Genomic DNA, 21,172 nt, shown 5'->3' on the forward strand with positions numbered 1-21,172 from the left:
TGGGATATATAGTGATAAATGATTAGTTGTAGCCAATCGAGAAGCGCCAAAAGTGCGTCGTCACGACGCTCGTCGCTTTTGTGCGTCTGCTATGACCGTCTAAGCCAATCACGAAGAGAAAAAATGCTACGATCCTTTGATGATTTTTTTGTGTGCGTGATTGGTTTAGCTTGTGATAGTACACCTGCAATGACCACGAAATCCGTTACTATGCATTTACGGCGCGGATTGATTCGCTCTATCGGAAAGTGTAGCGACGGCCGCGGTTGACTTAAAAAAAAAACGGCGTATAAAGTCTTGTCGCGGAGTAAGGCCACTGGTATCTCTCGGTCTTCGCGTCTGCTGTCCAAAATGGTACCTCCGTCGCATATTCACATGTTACGCTATTTGTAGAGTCTGAAACATTTACCTTTTTCGTGCGCTTTGAGCGCCGTCGAACGTTCTTCCAAACATCAAACGGTGTACGGGATGACGTCATTAGGACTATCAGTTTATAGTCGATCAAAAACGCCAACAAAAATAAAAAAGACGTCGTCGTCTGTTACGTTACGAGACAAGCAAGATATTCCGCTCATTGTGCACAGAAAACTGTGGCCGCGTCTGTCTAGAACAATCCAAATGGCACGCGTGGCCGTGTGTCTTCCTTTAGACGCCCCGTAATATATTCTTCTTTTTTCTATATCTTTATACATTTGCTTCTCACCTCTGCTTAGACAGGACAAAAGAAGAAGCGCGTTAAATGGCGCCAATAAATCGATGTCGACAGAAAGGAGCCATTTCCAAAACCAACGTCTGCCTTCGGGAGGAAACCCTGGAGCACAACCAAGCCTTCTAGAAATCACTGAAATCGACACTGGAGCACTTTTCTGTTCAAAACTAAAAACTCTAAAACGCAAAACAAACTATCCAATAGTCGGTCGTTATGGTTCCTTGTTGCGATGTATATTTGTGTTTTTTGTTTTTTCCTTGCCTTACGCCGAATCGTATCGGCGAAACAATGGCGCGAGACCCCTGAACGAAAACCTTCCTTCGCGAGCGGTTCGTTTATTTTTCACGATCCACGAAATAAACGGGCTACGTGGCAAACAGAGAAGAGACGCGACCGTTTTATTGTTTCTCCTCGAGTTCAGCTCTTAGTGTTCTTCACGGTTCTGTGTGCGTTTTGTTTCTAACGCGTTTCTTCATCTTGTTTATTCGTGTTATTTCGTACCTAGGCTCGTAAGCTGTGGAGGCACGCCACCGGCCGGGTTGCAGGAAACCAAGCGAGGTCTACCAAATGTTCTTTCGATCTGTCATAGAACTTGTTTTTTTTTTTTTTGCGTTCCTATCTGATTTTTATTTTTTTTTTTATATATATATATTTGACTGTAGAGCGTTGGGTTTCCTCGAATCAGACCGTTTATTCGTTCTCTCGGCCGATTTCTGCCCGCACTCGTGAATAGTAAATGCCGTTTTCTGGCGGACAACCGTGTTGTACAAGATTAAGGGGCTGGATTTTCAGAATCAAACGAGCATTTCCTTTTTATATAGCTAGAAGTTGCCAGTCTTAAGGTAACACTCCGTTTATTATCACAGCCTCTACTCGAGCTCAAAACTCGGTACTGTGCGCTTAGAGAAAAAAAACGGGCGAAAGGGTAAAATCGTTTGTGGCAGGTAACGTACCCGATGTGGCAAGCGGCTAATTTTCTAGTTGTAGTTTCTCCGCCATAGACTGAGTGAATTACGAATTGCGTGGTGCACAGTATTGTATATTTAAACAGGTTGCAAACCTTCCAGTGAATCAACTCTGAAAGATTTCGAAATTTCCGAATCTCACCGAGGTCCTAAATCGCAAAGTTCACGCGTGTCGAACATAGCGTAGGTTTGCATTTGCAAAGTCCGAAACTTTGGAAGGATTAGGAAGTTTGTGGTGAACAGATTTGAATATTTGTGTAGTTGTTCAGCGATTGAGTTCGGACTTATTTCAAGCCGATCGCGACGCTCGGAAATTTTTTGAATCTAAAATAATTTCATCTTTCACGGTCGTAAGTAAGGTTTCTGATTTATAGATTGCAGTATTTCCGTTCGTTGTGAAACTCACACGTTCGACACGCGCGTTCGACTCATGTGACCTATGTCCAACAAAGCTCATGTATAAGCGGATTGGTGTAGTATATTTTATCTATTGCCACCAAAGCAAGTCTTTTGCTAGCTGACTTGATTAGCTGCTTACAGCTCAAAATCAGTTTTGTACGGCAGCTACTGTACATTGATTCCCAAAATACTTTGATGTTTGACCCTTTGTATATTTGTTAGCACAGAGTAAGCCTGGTTGCTGTTAATTTACAGCAACGTCCAAGATTACAAAGCAGGTTAGGTAGTTTCGAAGTGGGATATCCACAAAAGCAGTAATGTGGAGATTTGGGCCAGTTGGTTAATTGCAAACGAAAAAAGAGGAAAAAAATACAGGGACACCGATGAAGGGAAACAAGACAAGGCGCACTCTCAACTGAAGTTTATTGACAATTCACACGTTATATAGCCACAAAAACCTTGTTTACCCTATTTGCTCAGCCCGTGTTTCAAAAAATACAAATGAGTTTGAATTTTTCAAACGCGGACTGAGCAAATGGGGTATATTATAATGCAATTAAATGCACAAGGCTTTTGTGGCTACATAACGTGTGAATTTTTAATAAACTTCAGTTGAGAGTGCGCCTTGTCCTGTTTCCCTTCATCGGTGTCCCTGTATTTTTTCGGCGCTTTTTGTTTGTATGCTCAAAAGGTAGTCAAAATGTTGAACTTATGCTTTGTTTCAGCTTAAGTCCAAGCTTAGCCAACGCTACAACGTAATGGGACCAATCAAGCGGTATAAAAAGCCCAAGTCACTAGGCTTCTCTGTTTATGATTGGTTCAGTTATGATAGAATACGTTCAAAAGCATCACCAACACCATTATGGTGTTCTTTTGATGCTGTATCACTAGCTCGCAGCGCCGACTGCATGTGGACTTGAGGCAAATCGAAGTAGAGTAGGTTCGAAAGTTTAAACTTTTTCAAATTTACCTGAACCATGCCTGGTTAACATGTCCTAAACATTTGAAGAGCCAAGTTTAAAAACAAAATGCGTTAAGTGGGTGGTTACAATTCCTCTAAAATGTTTTGAAACTTCCTAACTTCTCATCCATAAAATTCTTAAGTTTGCATCCTAATGAAAACCTTAAAGGGGAACGCTTAAAGGGCAACTCACCTCCATTTTTACAACTTTTTGAGTTAGGATCTGTTTAGTCGAAGTCGGCAACCCTGAACCACGAGACATAATTTGTTTTTCGAAAGTGTGTATATTTCTGTAGATAACGCGTATCCAAGTTTCGTTCCGGTGGCACGGTGAAACCGAAACTATACCGGCCTGTTCACCTTGGCAACACCGATAATCAGCTGCCCGTCGACGGCATGACGTAGACCTCGTGCCGCCCTTTTGAGTCCACGCACCGACAGGGCCGGCTCAGTCGCACGTGGATTTTCAAAACAAAAGGTATGTTGCACATTTTCTTTTTTACCGCTGTACTTTGCAACTATTCACCAAATGTAGTAAGTTTTTGTGTATATTTACAAATTTGGCGGCCTAAAAGCGAATCCGACTGCTAAAAATAATATGACGCGGTCAGTGCCGCGCAGCGTAACTCGATTTGTTTCTTGCTCGCGGACCGAGAGAAAAACTAATAATGGGATACAGCTGGTATCCACAAGTTGTCTACGTTGTTCAAGCTAAGGTACCTTTATGCGTACGCTAGTTAGAGCTGCTGCGACCTGCGATCGAGCGGCGACTGTTTGGTATCATCTGCATTTCTCGTATTTCAAAACTTCTTCGTAGCTGTTCCGGACGCAGTATATTACGCTCATGGTATAGCCGATTGAAAATATGTCGTCCCTGCTGGTGCCCCATTTGTGCAAGCCCGTGCATTATGCGCGTGAAGGCCATTTTGCTCGGCATGCGATTGCACGGGCTTGCCACCATGAGCGGCCGAATAGGTGCCCTACTTGCAAACGCTTATAGCGCGTTCGGGTCGAGTGTGATACACCGCTCATCCTCCTTCCCAGCTTTAGCGAGAAAACAAATTATATAGACCACGACCAAACAAGCGTGACGATAATAGCTGGAGTATTGAGACGATTGCGCAGCGCACAACGCAATTTGTTTTGCTTATCACTCGCAATATCTGGTTAAAACACTTCTGATAGCGTGATGGAAGCTTACGTGAACACAGCGTACCACTTACTGCGTTCAGCATGCTATTAAAGATGAATATCATGGTCGTTTTCATTTTTCCGTTTGATTGCCATTATGTAATCGGACAAGTATTGTTCGGTGTTCTCTATTTCGTTTTCATTTTTTTTTTTAGTTGAGAGTTAAGGCCTGTTTTTTCTTCCTCGTACCTACTAATATGCAAGCACAGCTCCCGAGTCGAGGTAAGCCCCCCTTGCTGTCAGCAGAGTCACAGAATGCCACGGGAAACAAAATGACCGCGGCGTCCGTACGATAGCATAGGACGAAACCTACGTCATTTCCCAGTGTTGCTTCACTAGCTCAAACGGTGCCAGCGTTGGTCACCAGCTGTCACGCCGCTAACCCAGCTGGTAGAATATTTTTAATATTGATTTTCATCGAAAATGCGATGTCGGCTTGACATTATATTTTGGGTATGAGCGTATTTTGACACCCTAAAGTAAAATCAACCATCTCGACAGGGTCGACGTTTTTAGTGGAATTGCCCTTTAATCTTCGCCTTCAAGAGTGAAACGCGAGAGCTACATTTATAAGCCCTCGCCGGTTCCAAAGCCGCGCAAGCCTGTCTGCGTAGCCAAGTCTCTCCGTGGGTTCGCATCCCGCCTACGCCTAAAATTCTTCAAATAATTTTTCTCTAATACAAATAATTATTTCATAATAATTATTTTATTATAAAATAATTATTATAATAACATGTAATTGCGACATTTGATTCGCATTACATGTCATGTTTTAATCACTTTCATTCCACTCCTGACTTAACTTTTCACGTGAGCGTTGTGGGCTGTTAAAAATTCCCTCGCGAGGTCATAGGGCTGCTGCGTCATGACCCTATGGACCAATCAGGATTTTCGCGTTACACCGGCTTTTCCGACGCGCTACCGAGGCCGGCCCTATATGGGCTTCTTAAAGCGACAGCTTTAAGATAGATTTAAACGCTGCGAAAGATGTCGAATTTGTCAAAGTAAATACTACAAAATCTTAAAAATGGGGTTAATTTTAGGAAAGAAGTTTCAAATAATAAAATTTATTAGCTGTTTTTACTACCTTAATAGTTCGATCTTCAAACCTTGGGCCGCAAAAACTGTTGGCCGCATATTTAGTACAATTACAGAATGTTATGGACTCATTTTGACCATTTTTGTTTTAGAGCGCAGCTCTTAGGGGCCTGTTTCCGGCTTGAGCTGCGTCGGCGTCGGCGTCGCCGTCACCGTCGGCGTAAACGCGAGGTCACGTGACCCCCCAGGTCTCGTGACTTCCCAGGTCACGTAACGCCCAGATCACTTGATTCCCTCAGGTCACGTGACCCCTCCCCCGAGGTCAGGTGACACCCCGCGGAGGAGATTGAAGAATGAGTGGAATAGGAGGAGGGGTATACCCTCCCCTCAGTACCCTTCCCTCCTCCTCCTCAAGAGCTGCGCTCTAACTTGGTGTTACAGGGAGTTGTAAACGGCTTTGACTTTGTTTTAAAGTGTCTTTCACGCAAAACCCTTTAGTTTTTCGCTGGTTAGTTTTCTCATATTTTCAATCATAAATAGGAGTACAACAAACCCGAGTTGTCCACACTCATAACATAGTCTAATATTTTAATTTAGAAGTGTACTTGGAAGGTCATTACATTATACCCGAATACAAACGTGCGAAGGTTCGTTAGAATTCATAGAAGTTTTACTGGATCATCTCTACGGTAATTACTTTTATAGTAAATATATGCAAGGTGTTTCACGAAAGGTGGACAAATTCGAGATTGCTAAAACTACGCGTCGTAACAAAAACAGACTTGTGTCTTTTTGGTCCTGGGCCAGGAAATTATTTAGGAAAAGTCCAAGATAATTAGATTGTTAATTATTCTTGCGTAATTACCTTTTTTAATATTGTGTTTGAGGGCATAGTTTCAATTACAACATTGCTCAGCGTCATCGAAACCACTAAATCAACAAACTGAAGAACGATAGAAGACATGCGCAGCATGTTACGGCTTTCTGAAAAACCGTACAAATTCGACGGGTTTTTAAGTTTCTGTTTGTTATCGGAGCGCATCTCAGCCTCGGCGGCACCGCGCCCCGTGAAGAGATAGTGCAACCAGCCTCAGCTCTGCTGCGTCGCGCGATGACAGCGCAGCAGAGGTTGGATACACTATGTATCTCTCCACGGGGCGCGGTGCCGCCGGCGCTGAGATGCGCTCTGATAAGGAAACGAAACTTAAAAACCCGTCGAATTCGTACGATTTTTCAGAAAGCCGTAAAATGCTTCGCGTGCTATCGTTCTGCAATTTGTTGATTTAGTGTTTTGATGATGCTGAGCAATCTTGTAATTGAAACCATGCCCTTACACCCATTATTGAAAAAATTAATTACGCAAACATTTTATCAATCTAATTATCTCGGCCTCTAATAATTTTACTAAATAGGCCCCTGGCCCAGGTCCAAAACGACACATTCCTTTTTTTTTGGTGCGAGGCGTAGATTTCGCAATATAAAATTTGTCCACCTTTCGTGAAACCCCCGGTCTATACCGCATGAAAGGCTGATGCGCGCTGGTATTTCTTGACAGGTGTTTAAAATACTGATATAAGAAAGATCTTTTTTTTTCTAAAAGCCGTGTTTACAATAGACAATTTTAATGGTATAAGAGGTAACCTTGCAATTTTTATTGTGGGGTAGTGTTACACTTGATACATTTATTGTATTTTCGAGTCACCTGACTACGGAATACAGAGTTTATCAAGACCATTCAAATTCTCAAAATTTGAAAAATAGTTTATGTTTATATATTTATCTAGATTTGTACAAAATCGAAAAGGAAACGCGAATTATGAGACTGCGGATTGTCCCCGATCAGCATGGAGGTAGGAGGCTTCTGGGGGCGACATGACGCCACCAGATGTAAAGCAAGCTAAAACAGAAGGCGCTATTTGATGAAAAGGAGAGCTGATTTAGCTCTGAGAGCGGTTTTGGTCACCCACACTCTAAAAATAGCCCGTGCGCTTATTTTCCCGCGCAACACTCGGAGGGCCAATCACCGGTACTTACGGAGACAGTTCAGCGAGTTACGATGCCAGAACATAAGTTTAGACCAAAAAACGCATTCTGAGTTGTAACATTGAAGGGCAACTCCGGTCCATGCTTTCAATTTTGGGATTATGACTATTTTAGTGCAGCAGCGTCCTTGAATTGCAAGGTGTAATTTTTATTTTTTCGTTATTTTGCGTAAATTTAAAGATATTGACGCCTCAAAGTTTTGTTTGGGGCGCAGTCAACAAAACCGAAACTAGCCGCTCGAGGCCCCGGCAACCCTGGAAATCAGCCGCTATGTAAACGTGACGTCAGGATCGTCCTCGTTCAACGAGTACGCAGGCCAAGCGGCACCTACCTCTATTGCGGTAGCCGTCTAAAGATAGGAGGCAAGCTGATTTTGTTTTAATTCTGTATATGGGGTAGTTATCCAGCATATGCAGAAAGAGCTAGTGCGTATACCCAAAAGCTAGCGACTGGAAAACTTCTTGAACTCGTTCGGTGCCGTACTCGGCGGCCGCCGCCGTGCGTGCGTTATGGCGTACTCGTCGCTTGCATACCCAAAATCTAGCGACTGGAGAACGAGTGAACTCGTTCGGTGCCGTACTTGGCGGCTGTCGCCATGTGTGCGGTCTTCCGTAGTCGTCACTAGGCCTAAATTGTCATCGGGGCTCCCTGGATAGGGTGGCGTTGCTCTGCGCCGCGCTGCCAGTGACGTACTGTACTGGGGGCCCTCTCGCTTTCGCGCTGCGGGTCAGTCCCAGACACAAAGCTTTGAGGCTCTCCGGCGCGGGCCGCGACGCCCGAACACACGTGTGCTGGGCTGTACACGTCTGTTTTTTGTGTTCTTTTTTCTACGGGCGCGTAAAAGCCGAGGTCCAAAGTCCACTCGTCGAACAGCGTTCAATCACACCTTTCCAATTTCCGGTGCGTTGGAAACTTGTGAAAAAGCACCTTCGTGTTGCGCAGCGGGTTGTTTGAGCACCCGCCAGCGCTACAAGTTGCACTCGGCATCTTTCGAGGAGCAGCTAGGCAGTCTTGGGCGCTCCAAGTTGCTTGCTAAAACGAGTATTGGAGTCCTCACAAGCAAATAAACAAAAGGCCCTACCGAAGCTACACGGGCTACAGATAAAAGCAACGGCTAAACACGCCAATCACAACCCGAAGTAGTGGTGGTAGCGGCTCAAAGAAGCGCACTCCTCGCAACGCCCGGACCGGAGAAAAAAAAAGAGAACGATACTGACGTCACGGCCCAATGTTGCTTTAGCGATCGACAACCCTCTGTCCGCCCGCTAAGGAGCAGCGGCTCGCGGCGGGTCGCATTTTAGAGCGCAGCTCTTAGGGGCCCGTTCCCGGCTTGAGCGGCGTCGGCGTCGGCGTAAACAAGGTCATCCCAAGGTCACGTGACCCCCAAGGTCATCTCAAGGTCACGTGACCCCACGTGACCCCCTAAAGGTCACGTGACCCTTAAGGTCACGTGACCTTGGGGGTCACGCGGGGTCATCTTGGGGCCACGTGACCCCTCCAGGTCACGTGACCCCTCCCAAGGTCATCTCAAGGTCACGTGACCCCAAGATGACCCACGTGACCCTTTGAAGGTCACGTGACCCCTCTGAGGTCACGTGACCCCCGAGGTCACGTGGTCTCCTCCCCAAGGTCACGTGACCCCCGGACACGTGACCCCTCCCAAGGTCAAGGTCACGTGACCCCAAGGTGACCCCCACGTTACCCCCAGGTCACGTGACCCCTCTGAGGTCACGTGACCCCCGAGGTCACGTGGTCTCTTCCCCAAGGTCACGTGACCCCCCCGAGGTCACGTGACCCCTGAGGTCACGGGGGGTCACCTGGGGGTCACGTGACCCCCAGGTCACGCCTCCCCGAGGTCACGTGACCCCCCTCCCCGTAGTCACGTGACACCCCCCCCCCCCCGGAGGTCACGTGACGCCCCCCCCCCCGGAGCATATTAAAGAATGAGGGGAGGAGGAGGAGAAGGAGGAGGGGTCTACCCTCCCCTCAGTACCCTTCCCTTTTCCTCCTCAAGAGCTGCGCTCCAATTCGGCGTTACAGGGATTTGTAAACGGCTTTCACTTTTTTAGAGCGCAGCTCTTAGGGGCCCGTCCCGGCTTGAGCGGCGTCGCCGTCGGCGTCGGCGTCGCCGTCGCCGTCGGCGTCGGCGTCGGCGTCGGCGTAACCGCAACCCTCGTAACCCTCGTGAGGGTTACGAGGGTTACGAGGGTTAATCTCATGAGGGTTACCCTCACGAGGATCACGAGGGCCACGAGGGTTACTTACCCTCGTAACCCTCACGAGGGTTACGAGGGTTAGTTACCCTCAAAAGGGTTACCTTCACGAGGGTTACCCTCACGAGGGTTACTTACCCTTGTAACCCTCACGAGGGTTACGAGGGTTAGTAACCCAAGTGAGGGTAACCCTCGTGAAGGTAACCCTTTTGAGGGTTACGAGGGTTAGTAACCCTCGTGAGGGTAACCTTCACGAGGGTTACCCTCACGAGGGTCACGAGGGTTATGAGAGTTACCCTCACGAGGGTTACTCACCCTCGTAACCCTCACGAGGGTTACGAGGGTTAGTTACCCTCACGAGGGTCACGAGGGTTATGAGACTTACCCTTACGAGGGTCACGAGAGTTACCCTCACGAGGGTCACGAGAGTTGCCCTCACAAGGGTTACTAGGGTTACCCTCACGAGGGTCACGATGGTTACCCAGGTCGTGACCCCCCCTGGGGTCACGTGACCTGGGGATACCCCCCGAGGTCACGTGACCCCCCCGTTGACGTCATAGGCACTGATGACGTCGTCAGTGACGTCACTGATGACGTCACCGGCATCCGCATCGTCATCGTCATCATCACTGATGACGTCATTAGTGACGTCACTGATGACGTCACCGGCATCCGCATCGTCATCATCATCACTGATGGCGTCATCAGTGATGCTACTGATGACGTCATCCGTATCGTCACGTGGCCCCGGGTCACGTGACCCCCCGACGTCACGTGACGCCCCAAGGTCACGTGACTCCCACAAGGTCACGTGACCCACAAGGTCACGTGACCCCCAAGGTCACGTGACCCCCCCGCCCCCCGAGGTCACTTGACCCACCCCCCAGTACCCTTCCCTCCTCCTCCTCAAGAGCTGCGCTCTAATTCGGCGTTACAGGGAGTTGTAAACGGCTTTCATTTTTTTATTATCGGCATTAGTTGAGAATGCGGCGTCCCACGGACGTAATATTTTGGCTGGGATCGTATTTTGTGTCACTACAGCAATACCAGTAATTAATTTCATTTTGAGTTTTGGCGGGAGTTGCCCATTCAGCTATGCGAAACGTCACGCTTGCATTGCCTAATGTCACAACACAGACTGCGTCTTTTGAACTAAACATGTTTTGGGCATCGTCATTCGCTGAACTGTCTCTGTAAGCCGCGGTGATTGGCCCTCTGAGTGTTGTGCGTTAAAGTAGGCGTACGGGCTTTTTTTTAGAGTGCACCGACCACTACCGTTACTTCCGGTTTCACTTGGGATTTTCTCGTTTGGCCGGCTTGAGCCGGTATGTCGCTTTCTTTTCTTCATACATCCCTGCCGCTTAGTGACCAGCTCCGATGGCATGGAAGTAGTAAGCTTCTTGGGGCGACATACCGACACCAGAGGTAACGCCGGGGAAAAGTTTCGGTTTGGAAGGACAAGCCCGCAAGGATGACCAAAAACGGACAAATCCAAAAGACGCTATTGAGCAAACCTGGGCGCCCTGAGCAGCGTCGCCACCTACCTCGACCTCTACTTCCCGCTTCGCTTGGGATTTTCTTGTTTGTCTGGCTTGAACCGGTATGTCGCCCCCTGTTCTTCCCACCTCCATCTTCGGTGGGCTGCGCCCATTTGTCACCAGTGAAACAGAGGGTCACTAAAGCACACTAAGAGCCGCAATGTCCCCCATGCACTTTCTTTGTTGTTCACGCTCTATAGGCGGAGAGCAATCGTCTGCTTCTTGCTCAGGAGGTGCAGTAACGTCAAAAAGGCGCTGAGCTCCGATTGGCTCTTATTGAAGGATAGTGGGTAGACCTCAAAGCAAGCCGCCTGGATGTCTACTCACTATCTTTCATTCAGAACCAATCATAGCTCGGCGTTCTGACGTTACCATAACCCCTGCAAAAGAAGCAGACGAACTTGCGCTGCGCCTTGTCACTGGGATCTTAATGCCGAATTCCACTGGGCGTTTTAGAGCGCGCCGGGATCAGTTGACCAGATTCGGAATGGAGCACACGATCCGAACGGGGTCGCGCCGCCTACGGATCCCCATTGGAACATGACCACTGCTCCCGGATCGGCGGATGCCTTCCCGTCATTCACCTGCCCGGAAATCCTCTTTCCGCGGCCGCCGCGGTCGTTTCGAAGACGTTTTCGCAATCGCGGCGCTAACACGTGTTCGACGCAAGAGCGGCAGGAATGGCTCAGGAGCTTCTAGAAAAGATTGCCTGAATGCCCGTAGCGCGGCAAAACCTTCTCCTTCTAGGAAGGCGAACCGGCTGTCGAGCCAAGGGGTAAGCAAGCGGCCATTATGAATTCTTCTGAGGCGAGATGGGCCGGACCAGGCGAGATGCCCGCGAGAAAGGAAGTCACGTGTGTGCGCCGAGGGCTGGCCGGGCTGGCTTCCGGTTGAATCCGGCGAAATCGTCGGAGCGACTTTTCTCGTATCCAGATCGAGATCTGGAGCTCCCGCTCCAGATCGAAAGTCGATCCCGGCGCGAAAGTCGATCCCGGCGGATCCAGAAAAGTCGATCCTGGCGCGCTCTAAAACGACCCGTGGAATTCGCCATAAGAAACGTTGAACTTGGCGGGTTATGCGCATCTCATTACCGGTTCCCATTTAATAAGATTCCAGCATTCGCCGACCAAAATTACAGAAAATAAATCACTAAGCAAAAAGCGTTGACATAATAAACCGGACACTGCGCCTCTTAAGGTGTGAGATACTGCGGACGTTAATGCTCTTCGTAGTTCCCGCTCATCGTCGGTCGTTTCTCACTGACTGCGATTGTACAGGCTCCACCAGTGTTAAGGACCCATCCGACAATGCAGTTTCACGTGACTGTGGAGAATTTCCTTCTGCCGCATTAACTGTCCAGGCAAATGGGTCTTTGACATTGTTGGGGCATGTGCAAGCACGCGGAAGATTTGCACGACGAATGGGACTTCACGCTGACAAAGCCTACACCGCGAGGACTCTGTAGCATTTTCTACTTTCGTGTAAAACACATAGGAGAGTCAGTCGCTGCAGTCCACTAAAGAGAGCTCGGTGAATCACATCACTGCATACATCTTCAGACCTAAGAAGGTACAGCCTGCGCTGTGACACCGAACGTGGCGAAACGCAATGCTGAGGGTCCACAGAACAGACCGTTTTTATGGGTTAAAACATACTTTAAGCCTCCTCAGTCGAGGAGCTTTCTCTGTAAATTGCAGCGGTGGCTCTCCTGGGTACTTTACGAAAAAAGTTGATGCACCGGATTTTTCAGACTGCACTCGGTCGTTGTCGTTGACGATCCTTGTCTTCAAGGACGTTCGGCGTTCGCAATCATCATTACTTGGCTACCAATAACCGCGATTGTACAATGTTCAACAATAAAAAAGACATTCGACGAGGAGGACTTAGGTTGCTCTGCAGGATGAACTTTGGTCAAGCACACATTTCTAATAAATGCATGCAAAATCACTTTGCTGCCGAACACGGAGGCAGCCAATCACGGCAAACAAGAGAAGGCTCCGAGCAAATGGCAAACCTCAAAATAAAATTAGAAAAAAAAATTGCCACATGCGCGAGGAAGTTCATCATGACGTTTCATTTGCTTATTATCCCGGCGGACGGGGAAGTTTTCAGACTTAATCGTATGCTGAGTTTCGTCAATCGCTGGGACTCCTCTAGTGTTCGCCACGATTCGAACTCTAGATTCTGCAGTAAACGTAATGATTTTTACAACACAAAATGCTTTTTACCGCAACCCCCCCCCCCCCCCCCCCAATCCCATAATATTGCCCGTCCTTGCATTTCACGCTAACATTAGCGGGGTAGTCATTGAGTTTCGCAGATCGCTTTCGCCGTCGCGCAACGCTGTCCGCTAATTGGTAAGATACCCGGAACTCTACAGGCAAGGCCAACGGTGCGCAGACAAAGTAGTAGCTTCTTCGTTGCAGTGGGCTTATCGGAGGGGCAAGCACGGTCTACGAAAACTCTCTTTTGATGCCGCGTCACTTACACACGCATTCAGTTTTCCCACTAAATATAGTCTGAAATTTGAGGTCACGTGACCTTACGTTACTGGAACCACTGGCGAATTCAATTCCCTTCTAAATTTATTGGAAAATTTGAGGTCACATGACCTATGCACGAATTTAGTTTCCCCCTAAAATTGGCAGGAAGATTGATGTCACGTGACCTGACGTTACGTGACCTTACACCAGTCGAGTTGGCCCGCTGAATTTGGCGCGGAAATTGATGTCACGTAACATTACGTCACTTTAACTAAACACCAATATAGTTTCCCAACTAACTTTAGCGCCAAACTTTACGTCGTCACGCGACCAGACATCACCTTACCTTTACTTTTTTTTATATGCACATATTGGTGCCACGCCACCTCTACTATGCAAGTCTGTATATGGTCTTCTAACGAAATTAAAATGATAACTCCTTAAATACTCCATTTGAGGCATTGTGGGACTTAAAAGGTAAATGTCGCGATGTCAATTGATTAGACTCTGGTTCAAATCCCTATCCCCTCTCTCAAAAAAAGAAAAGGTGTTTCTGGCCAACGTGTGTTTAGCATCACCATTTAAACTACCTCGACGAATGATTCTTATAAACTCTGAAAGACCATAGTGACTGACAGTTCAGAAACAGAGAACGTGGATTCTAATGTTGACGTTCCTTGCCCTGTGATTCGTTCTTTGTCTTTCGCATTGGCTCAAGCTACAACCTCATTGGCTGTGTAGCAATCATAAGATATACTCAAGACTGACCGATAAGAAAACGGGAGGACAAATCACGAAACAAGGAGAGTGACCCTGGGTTTTTTAAGCTATAGCTGGGTCACCAATATTAGGTACAATCGTACGAGATATTCGCGAGATGAAGGTGACTCGTCGCGGGCGATCCGATCCCCCACTCACCCGTGACGAGCAGCTGAATCTCGTTCTTCTCCTCAGCGCCGGCGCCGTTACTGACGACGCAGACGTAGGTGCCGCTGTCCTGGACCGTGGCCCTCCGGAGGACCAGCGTGCCTCCGACCAGCACCAGTCGAGGCTCGTTCATAGGCAGCTGTGGCATGAGCCGCCCCCCGTACTGCCTGTACCAGCGATACATGGGCTGGGGGTGGCCCTGGGCTTCGCACGGAATGAACACCGCCGATCCCTGCGGCCCGTCCACCTGCCGGCTCCAGTGGATCACCTTGGCCGGAATGCTGGAGTGGGGCTCTGCGATGTGACGTCAGATAATAATTATATTAATGTTTTTTTTTTGTTTTTTTTTATTCACTTCCTCAATACATATAAAGAATGCTAGCCTACAAAAGCAGTATCCTGCTTGTATGTATAGGACCAGTATGCCTTTTAGAAGGCGGTAAGAATCAGGTGATAGCGTAGATCGGAAAACACACGTGGGCACAAAACCGCTTAGCGTCGTCACCGTAGCAACTGTCGCTGACGTTGTGACGTGGCGGCGTGGCATGCGGTCACGTTAGAGCATCAGCGGTGGCTGGTATGGTTACGCCGCTCGTCGGCACGATTCGACGCGGTGTTTGCTCACGCGTGTTTTCTGCTTATGCCTGCAAAAGACAGCGAGGAGGACACTTTTTGGGAACAGCTGATCGTAAGGACGGTTAAGTTTGTAGAGCATTTGTATGGACGTCGTGCGATCAGACACTATACGTTATTTTCATCTGGAAAGGCGCAGTACGGGGAGTTTGTGCACAAAGTATCGGGATAAGATCAGTTTCCTACCTTTAAAAATGCTGCAAAAGAAAAAAAAAAAAAGACGCGTCACGGTTTTTAGTTGAGCTGCGGCAGCACAGGAAGTCGCCTATGTAAATTAGCCTCTGCTTTGAACTTTTGTTTTTAATAGCAGTTGTACTTCTACTGTTGCAGCATCATGCCTAAGTCATAGGAGTATTGCTTTATTAACTAATATTTATATTTCCCTACTTTTACTGCCGCGTTAATTTACATTATACTGGCGAAATATGAATAAGAAAATGACACCTCACTTTGTTGCATAAGTGTCAGTGTATGAAGAAATTAACTACAGGTACCTGTGGTGCCGGCTGCAATAGAGAGGTGAAACGCAGGTAAAGTGATTGCCTCCTAAGCCACCTACCTTTATTAAGGCGAAAGCCTTATATGTGTATCGTCGTTCAGTCGACCTTGAGAAAAAGTTCGCGATACGAAAGGTCCTAAAACACGCCAAAAGTACGTTGTCAAAGAGCGCGCTGTCTTCTGAGGTTCGCCTTCACCGGTATTACAGCCGATGCTACGATTTGAATGAGCCAATGAAACGGCGCCAAAAGTGCGTAGTCAGAGAGCGCGCTGTCTAAGCCTGTCTTCCAAAGTCCGCCATCACGTTTACGTGACCACTCAGGCGAATTAGGGGTAATAAAAATAGGAAGTATGACAAAGCGAATTAAGGGGAATCAAAGCAAATTAAATAAATAATGTGTCTGTCTATAATTCATCGGCGCTTGGGCTTTCGCCTTCAAGTCGTCTTAGGCATAATGTAAGAGACCCTGCGATTTTCGCGCATAGACGCCCTATTTCTCTTATGCTCCTTGAAGTTCCAGGGTTTTATACTGCTTCTTGAAATACGCTTGAAATTTTAGGGAAAAGTCAGGACACATTTTGGGACAAAGTATCAAACAGAAAACATATATTGTGAAATATAGAAAATGTTTTTATCCTTATGTTAATTTTTAAGTCACTGTGTCGCTTTCTCCCCCCCCCCCCCCCCCTTTTTTTTGTCCTCCCTCCCACTTTTTAAGAAGTTTCGGCATTTTTATTTTTCTTGTCTTTTTTTGGTCGAGACTTTGCTTTTGTGAGCTCACCTGTTATGACGAGCTTTCCTGCCGTGATGCTGCTGGTCACCGCTCCCGTCAGTGTATCCTTGGTCTGACACTGGAACGAGTGGTGACTGTCTTCTGGTCCCGCTCGTCGAACGTGCAGCTCTCCCGTCGAGAAGGCCACGTACTTGGAGTTCTCGTCTGCGGTGGCCGCGGCAGTCCAATGGTTTAGTCATTGATCTGTACACAGTCGCTCATGACTAAGGTAGCTGAGTCTTAACTTGAAGCATCTTTCCAATACAAGGCACTACCTGCTATCCATGCATGCCGGCCTAATAAATTCCAGGACGTGTAGAAACTGGTAGAATTGGTGGCTATCTACTGGTGCTAAACCGGTCAGCTGTCTGGCTGGAGAAACTCCAGCAAAGGTTGCATGCGGTTGTTTAGCGAGTTTTTGTTAGGGCATAAAAATAAAAATAGTTTTCTACTGTGTTTGACTACTCACACTTAAACATTGCAGGCACTCCGTTAAATAACTATAATTTTATTTATACATTTGAACCGATTTTTTACTGTTATTTTGTCTTGAACATGCCTGGAATCTCGTACAGGATGCCCGCCATAGTCAGTCTTCTTCAAACAGAAAAAAAAAATGGTTTTCCTAAAATATTTTTGTTCTGTAGAAATTAAATACTTGTAATATTTAATTTTTTTCGATTGTATCGTTCACTATAAATGTTTTTTTGCGTTTAAAACAAAAAAATTAATTTACACGGATGTTTTTCTTTTGTCAGCCTTTCGCCACGGTTACGCCGCTTGAATTTGCTAAAAACATTGTGCCGTAGCTAACCGATATCACATGAGAGACAAGACCTGCAGATGACGTCATTAATAGTGAATCTCCGAGCCGCCCCCAAGTGGCAAACAGGCTGAAGCTTGAGGAGGACACTCGCAAAGTGCCTGACGCGTCCGTCTTAACGTCGCGGCGTACACGCGCTGCACTCGTGAGACGCTAGGACGCGGCGACGCAATGGCGGACGGCTTCTTCCGCTGTGCGGCGACTCTCGCCAAGCATCAGCGTGTCTGCCAGTTGGAAGATGCACTAAGATTGCCTCCTATGTGTTGACAAAGCCTGGCAGATCACCACGAGAAGCGGCCGCCAAATAGAAAAGGTGGGGCGGCACACAACGGATCAAGGGAGAGCCACGTGACTGGCGCCCCGCTGCGGCGAGGCGCCAAAATACACTTCTTCCGATCGAACAAACGTGTTTTTGGTCTTCGCCGCTGCAAAAGCCCTGCGCTAACGTCCAGGTTCGCCTAGAAAGAGCTATTTGTTGCTCTGTGTTGCCAGATCCTCGGGCTCCAAATCTGCGACCGGGCACTCTATGCCTCCGTCTTCGAACTGCCCGGCTTTGTGAGTATAGAGGAGGCTATGGCACTAACAACGACGTTTTGGGGAGAGGGGAGAAAGGTGGAAACCTTGTATTCCAGGCAGTATGCGGAGCGCAAGTTCGTCTGCTGCTTGCACGGGGTTGCGACGATGTCAGAACGCCGAACTCTTATTCGCTCATTGAAAACGAAAATGGTGACCAGACTAGACTTCGAGGCATCTAGCATTGAGGTCTACCCACTATCCTTTTAGTCAAAGCTAATCGGAGCCCGGCGTTGTTCTGACGTCACCGGAACTCCGGTGCAAGAAGCAGACGTCTTTCTGTCCCCATTGATCTAGCGCAACTTTATTGTTCCATCCATCGACGCAATGCGGAGCGGAAGTTTGTCTGATTATTTTGCAGGGGTTGTGATGACGCCAGAGCGCCGATCTCTGATTGACTTCGATTGAAGGATAGTGGGTAGACCTCAAGGCATGCTTGCTTTGAGACCTATCCATTATCCTTCAATCAGAGCCAATCAGAGCTCGGCATCTTTCTGACGTCACCGTAACTCCTGCAAAAGAAACAGACGAGCTTGCGCTCCCCGTACGTGTCATTGCCACTGACTGCCATGTGAAACGTAGCTTTACGTAGTACATCGTTTTGCACACGGTTGAACGAAAACTTTTATTTATTTTCCAGAATTTGGTGGTTTAACGTAGACCAACGAGGCGTGTTGCTTTAGTTGAGGAACGCCGAAAAGGATACGAAAAAGGCGGGATGAGGGACGATGTACAATTTATTTTGATTAGCAACGGAGCAATAAAGCCATAGCGAATTTTTTTCGAAATCACGCCCATTAGTCCGGAATTACACGGATTATTATTTTGGTGTCCCTCAATCGGTAATAGTCGCTCCTCCAATCTTTTCTTTTCGTTTTCTACGTGAAAACTTTCTGACTAGTTGCTCCGGATTTCGTAAAGACGCATATCGTGAAGTTGTATTTTCTGAAGCCGCGTTTTGTGAAGCCGCATTTTGTGAAGCCGTGGCCTATGACGTCGCATGACGTCACGTTTACTTGCTATATTTAACGGGAAAATCGACGTCACGTGATCTCAACACTAATTCAGTTTCTGCTACGTTTAGCGGGAAATGACGTCACAAGACTTCGTATCACGTGACCTATAGACAAATTCAGGTTTTCCGATAGATTTTCCGGGAATATTGACGTCACGCCATTACCATACACTGCGGACACGGGCTGACCCGACGGGGAAAGTCAATGGGTGAATGAGTCAATGTGGTGAAGAGGATTGATTGGAGTCATTGGGGCCGAGAAGTGTGGAGAGACCTGGAGGAACAGCTCAAGTAGAACTGCCTGGATGTTACTAGCACTAAATCAAGAACGTTTCACGTAGCAGCACACTAGACCGATCTCACTAAGCGTTCCACTCATGCCTTATGTCACAATAACATTTCTTCATGAGGGACAGTCACCGGCGAACGAGATGGCTCGTGCCGTGTCTTGGTCGACTCGTGCAGAGCTCCGGCGGGGTTGTTGCGAGTGCAGAAAGACTACAGTTTCATGATCCTTGCCGGTAGCGACGGCGTAACCAAATTAACTTTTGAGATCAATGTATTGCACAGCAATTTGCTATGCAAATATTCCTTTCATTCGTTTTTTTTTCTTTTTTCGGGAAAATCACAATACAGGTAGAAATGTCTTTTTTTTTTTTTTTTTTTTGTAATTCGAGGATTTTAACAACCGAATCTAAATCCACAGCGAAATACTGTATTTCTGCATGAATATAAGCACACTAGTAGAGAGGAGCTGGCGTGCTAGTCGTTTGCACTTCTGCAATCTATCCTAAAAGAACAGTTAAAAGTCAGCTTATTCTACTACTGCGCGTAGTACCCGTAATGCTCTCTTTGCCCTCGTGTCCCAGGCAATAAAAACATGCATTTTAAGTGTGTCAAAAAGTTTATATCGCCTGCTTTCAGTGCTTAACTTTGTTAATTATGGAGCCGAATTTTTACAGCGAAGCTGTTATGTGCTAGAATCTCGAAAAAAATGCGTCCATTAGTTAAAGTCTCGGGTTTAAAACTATGCTCAATTTACACCAGCTAGCCTGCACCCTCACCATTGCTCCATTGTTTAAATAATGCTTCTTAGTTTCGATTGGTCGTGGCAAGTATAAATAAAACGAGGGGGCAACCCGCGTGAGTCAGCCTTCCTTGGCAATACTAAATATTGAGGTTCTGATCCCTTGTTTTTAACTACACTCAACGACTTATTTCAGCTAAGAGTGCGCTGTGACGAGGCTGATGGCAGAACGCGCCAATCTAACTTTCTTGCCTTTCGCCTCCGTGACGCTGATAAAGAGACTGCAACTCAATCGAAAAAAAAAAAAAGAAAACTCTCCGCGAGGTGTGCCTCAAAGCATTGGGTTTAGAACTTGACCATACGGGACCATAAGAAAATGATCACTTCAGTCCCTAAGAATTAAATAACGACAATTAAACAACGAAGTCGTGTACGTGTCTTCATTGCAATCATATGTAAATTGTATGGGTGTCGTGTAGTTGTCGTAAAGATAACAGCTTCGCTGGTCCTCCATCTTCACGTGAAGTGAATGGGCTCTATAGTTATTGATCAGAGGTGCAAGTTAGTAATAAGAAAAATATCGGCGTCTTTTGTTTATTGTTTTTGAACGCACCTGGTATGGCTTGCACCGAAATAATGAAGCCATCGCTGCGGACCCACGAGGTGACGATGACGTACTCTCTGACGTAGTTGGGCACGTGACATCTAAGGACGCCGGTGTTCATGCGGATGACGAAGTCGTCGTAGACTCGAATCTCGTACTGCTGCTGAACCACTGCGAAAAAAAAAGGACGAATATTCAACGTTTCAATATTTTGAACTCTAAAATATAAGCATCGCAACATTTTGCACTCTCAGATTTGCATAAACAATGCCCTTTTTTATTTTTTTTTTGTAATTTGGCGTGCGTGAGAACGCACTGTGTCAAGTGATAAAATACTTGCGTTTTTGTGGGCGTTAATTATTTCTGAGGGCTGCGGGCCGCCAGAGCATTCCACTGTAAACATTAAATCACCTGGCGTTTATCTTAACAGAAAACACGTTTTCGACTTCACAAAGGCATCAAGATTATAATCATCATCCTCATCATCATTATTATTGATGCTAATTTTCTAAGGCTGGAAAAGGGATCAAGGATTGTCTTGATAGGGACGAATGCGGCATTATAGCCAGCCATCGTTTGACAAGAAAATATGCGATAGACTATTGAAAAAAATGAAAACTACCGTATTTTCATATATCAGTCAGTTGTGCTGGGCAACAAAACTTTTATAATGTATATGTTTTTTTTTAAAGTAATGCCGAACATTTCAAGCTAAAAACCTCAAACCGCCAGGGCAACACAAAGTTAAAACATATTTTT

General features: G+C 46.8%; 1 protein-coding gene across 1 annotated transcript in view; it reads right to left on the bottom strand.

Annotated features, from left to right (window-relative positions):
* LOC8033579 (Down syndrome cell adhesion molecule-like protein Dscam2) overlaps positions 1-20,534 on the bottom strand; it is a 66,640-nt gene extending 46,106 nt beyond the window's left edge. Inside the window, exons 1-3 of the mRNA XM_042286212.1 lie at positions 20,423-20,534; positions 16,381-16,536; positions 14,459-14,761 (exon numbers count right to left, since the gene is read on the bottom strand). Coding sequence (XP_042142146.1) covers positions 14,459-14,761; positions 16,381-16,536; positions 20,423-20,534 — 571 coding nt within the window. The remainder of the gene's footprint in view (positions 1-14,458; positions 14,762-16,380; positions 16,537-20,422) is intronic.
* Positions 20,535-21,172: the final 638 nt, after the last annotated feature.

Source organism: Ixodes scapularis, unplaced genomic scaffold, assembly GCF_016920785.2.
Source record: "Ixodes scapularis isolate PalLabHiFi unplaced genomic scaffold, ASM1692078v2 PGA_scaffold7__128_contigs__length_106722199, whole genome shotgun sequence".
Classification (NCBI taxonomy): domain Eukaryota; kingdom Metazoa; phylum Arthropoda; class Arachnida; order Ixodida; family Ixodidae; genus Ixodes; species Ixodes scapularis.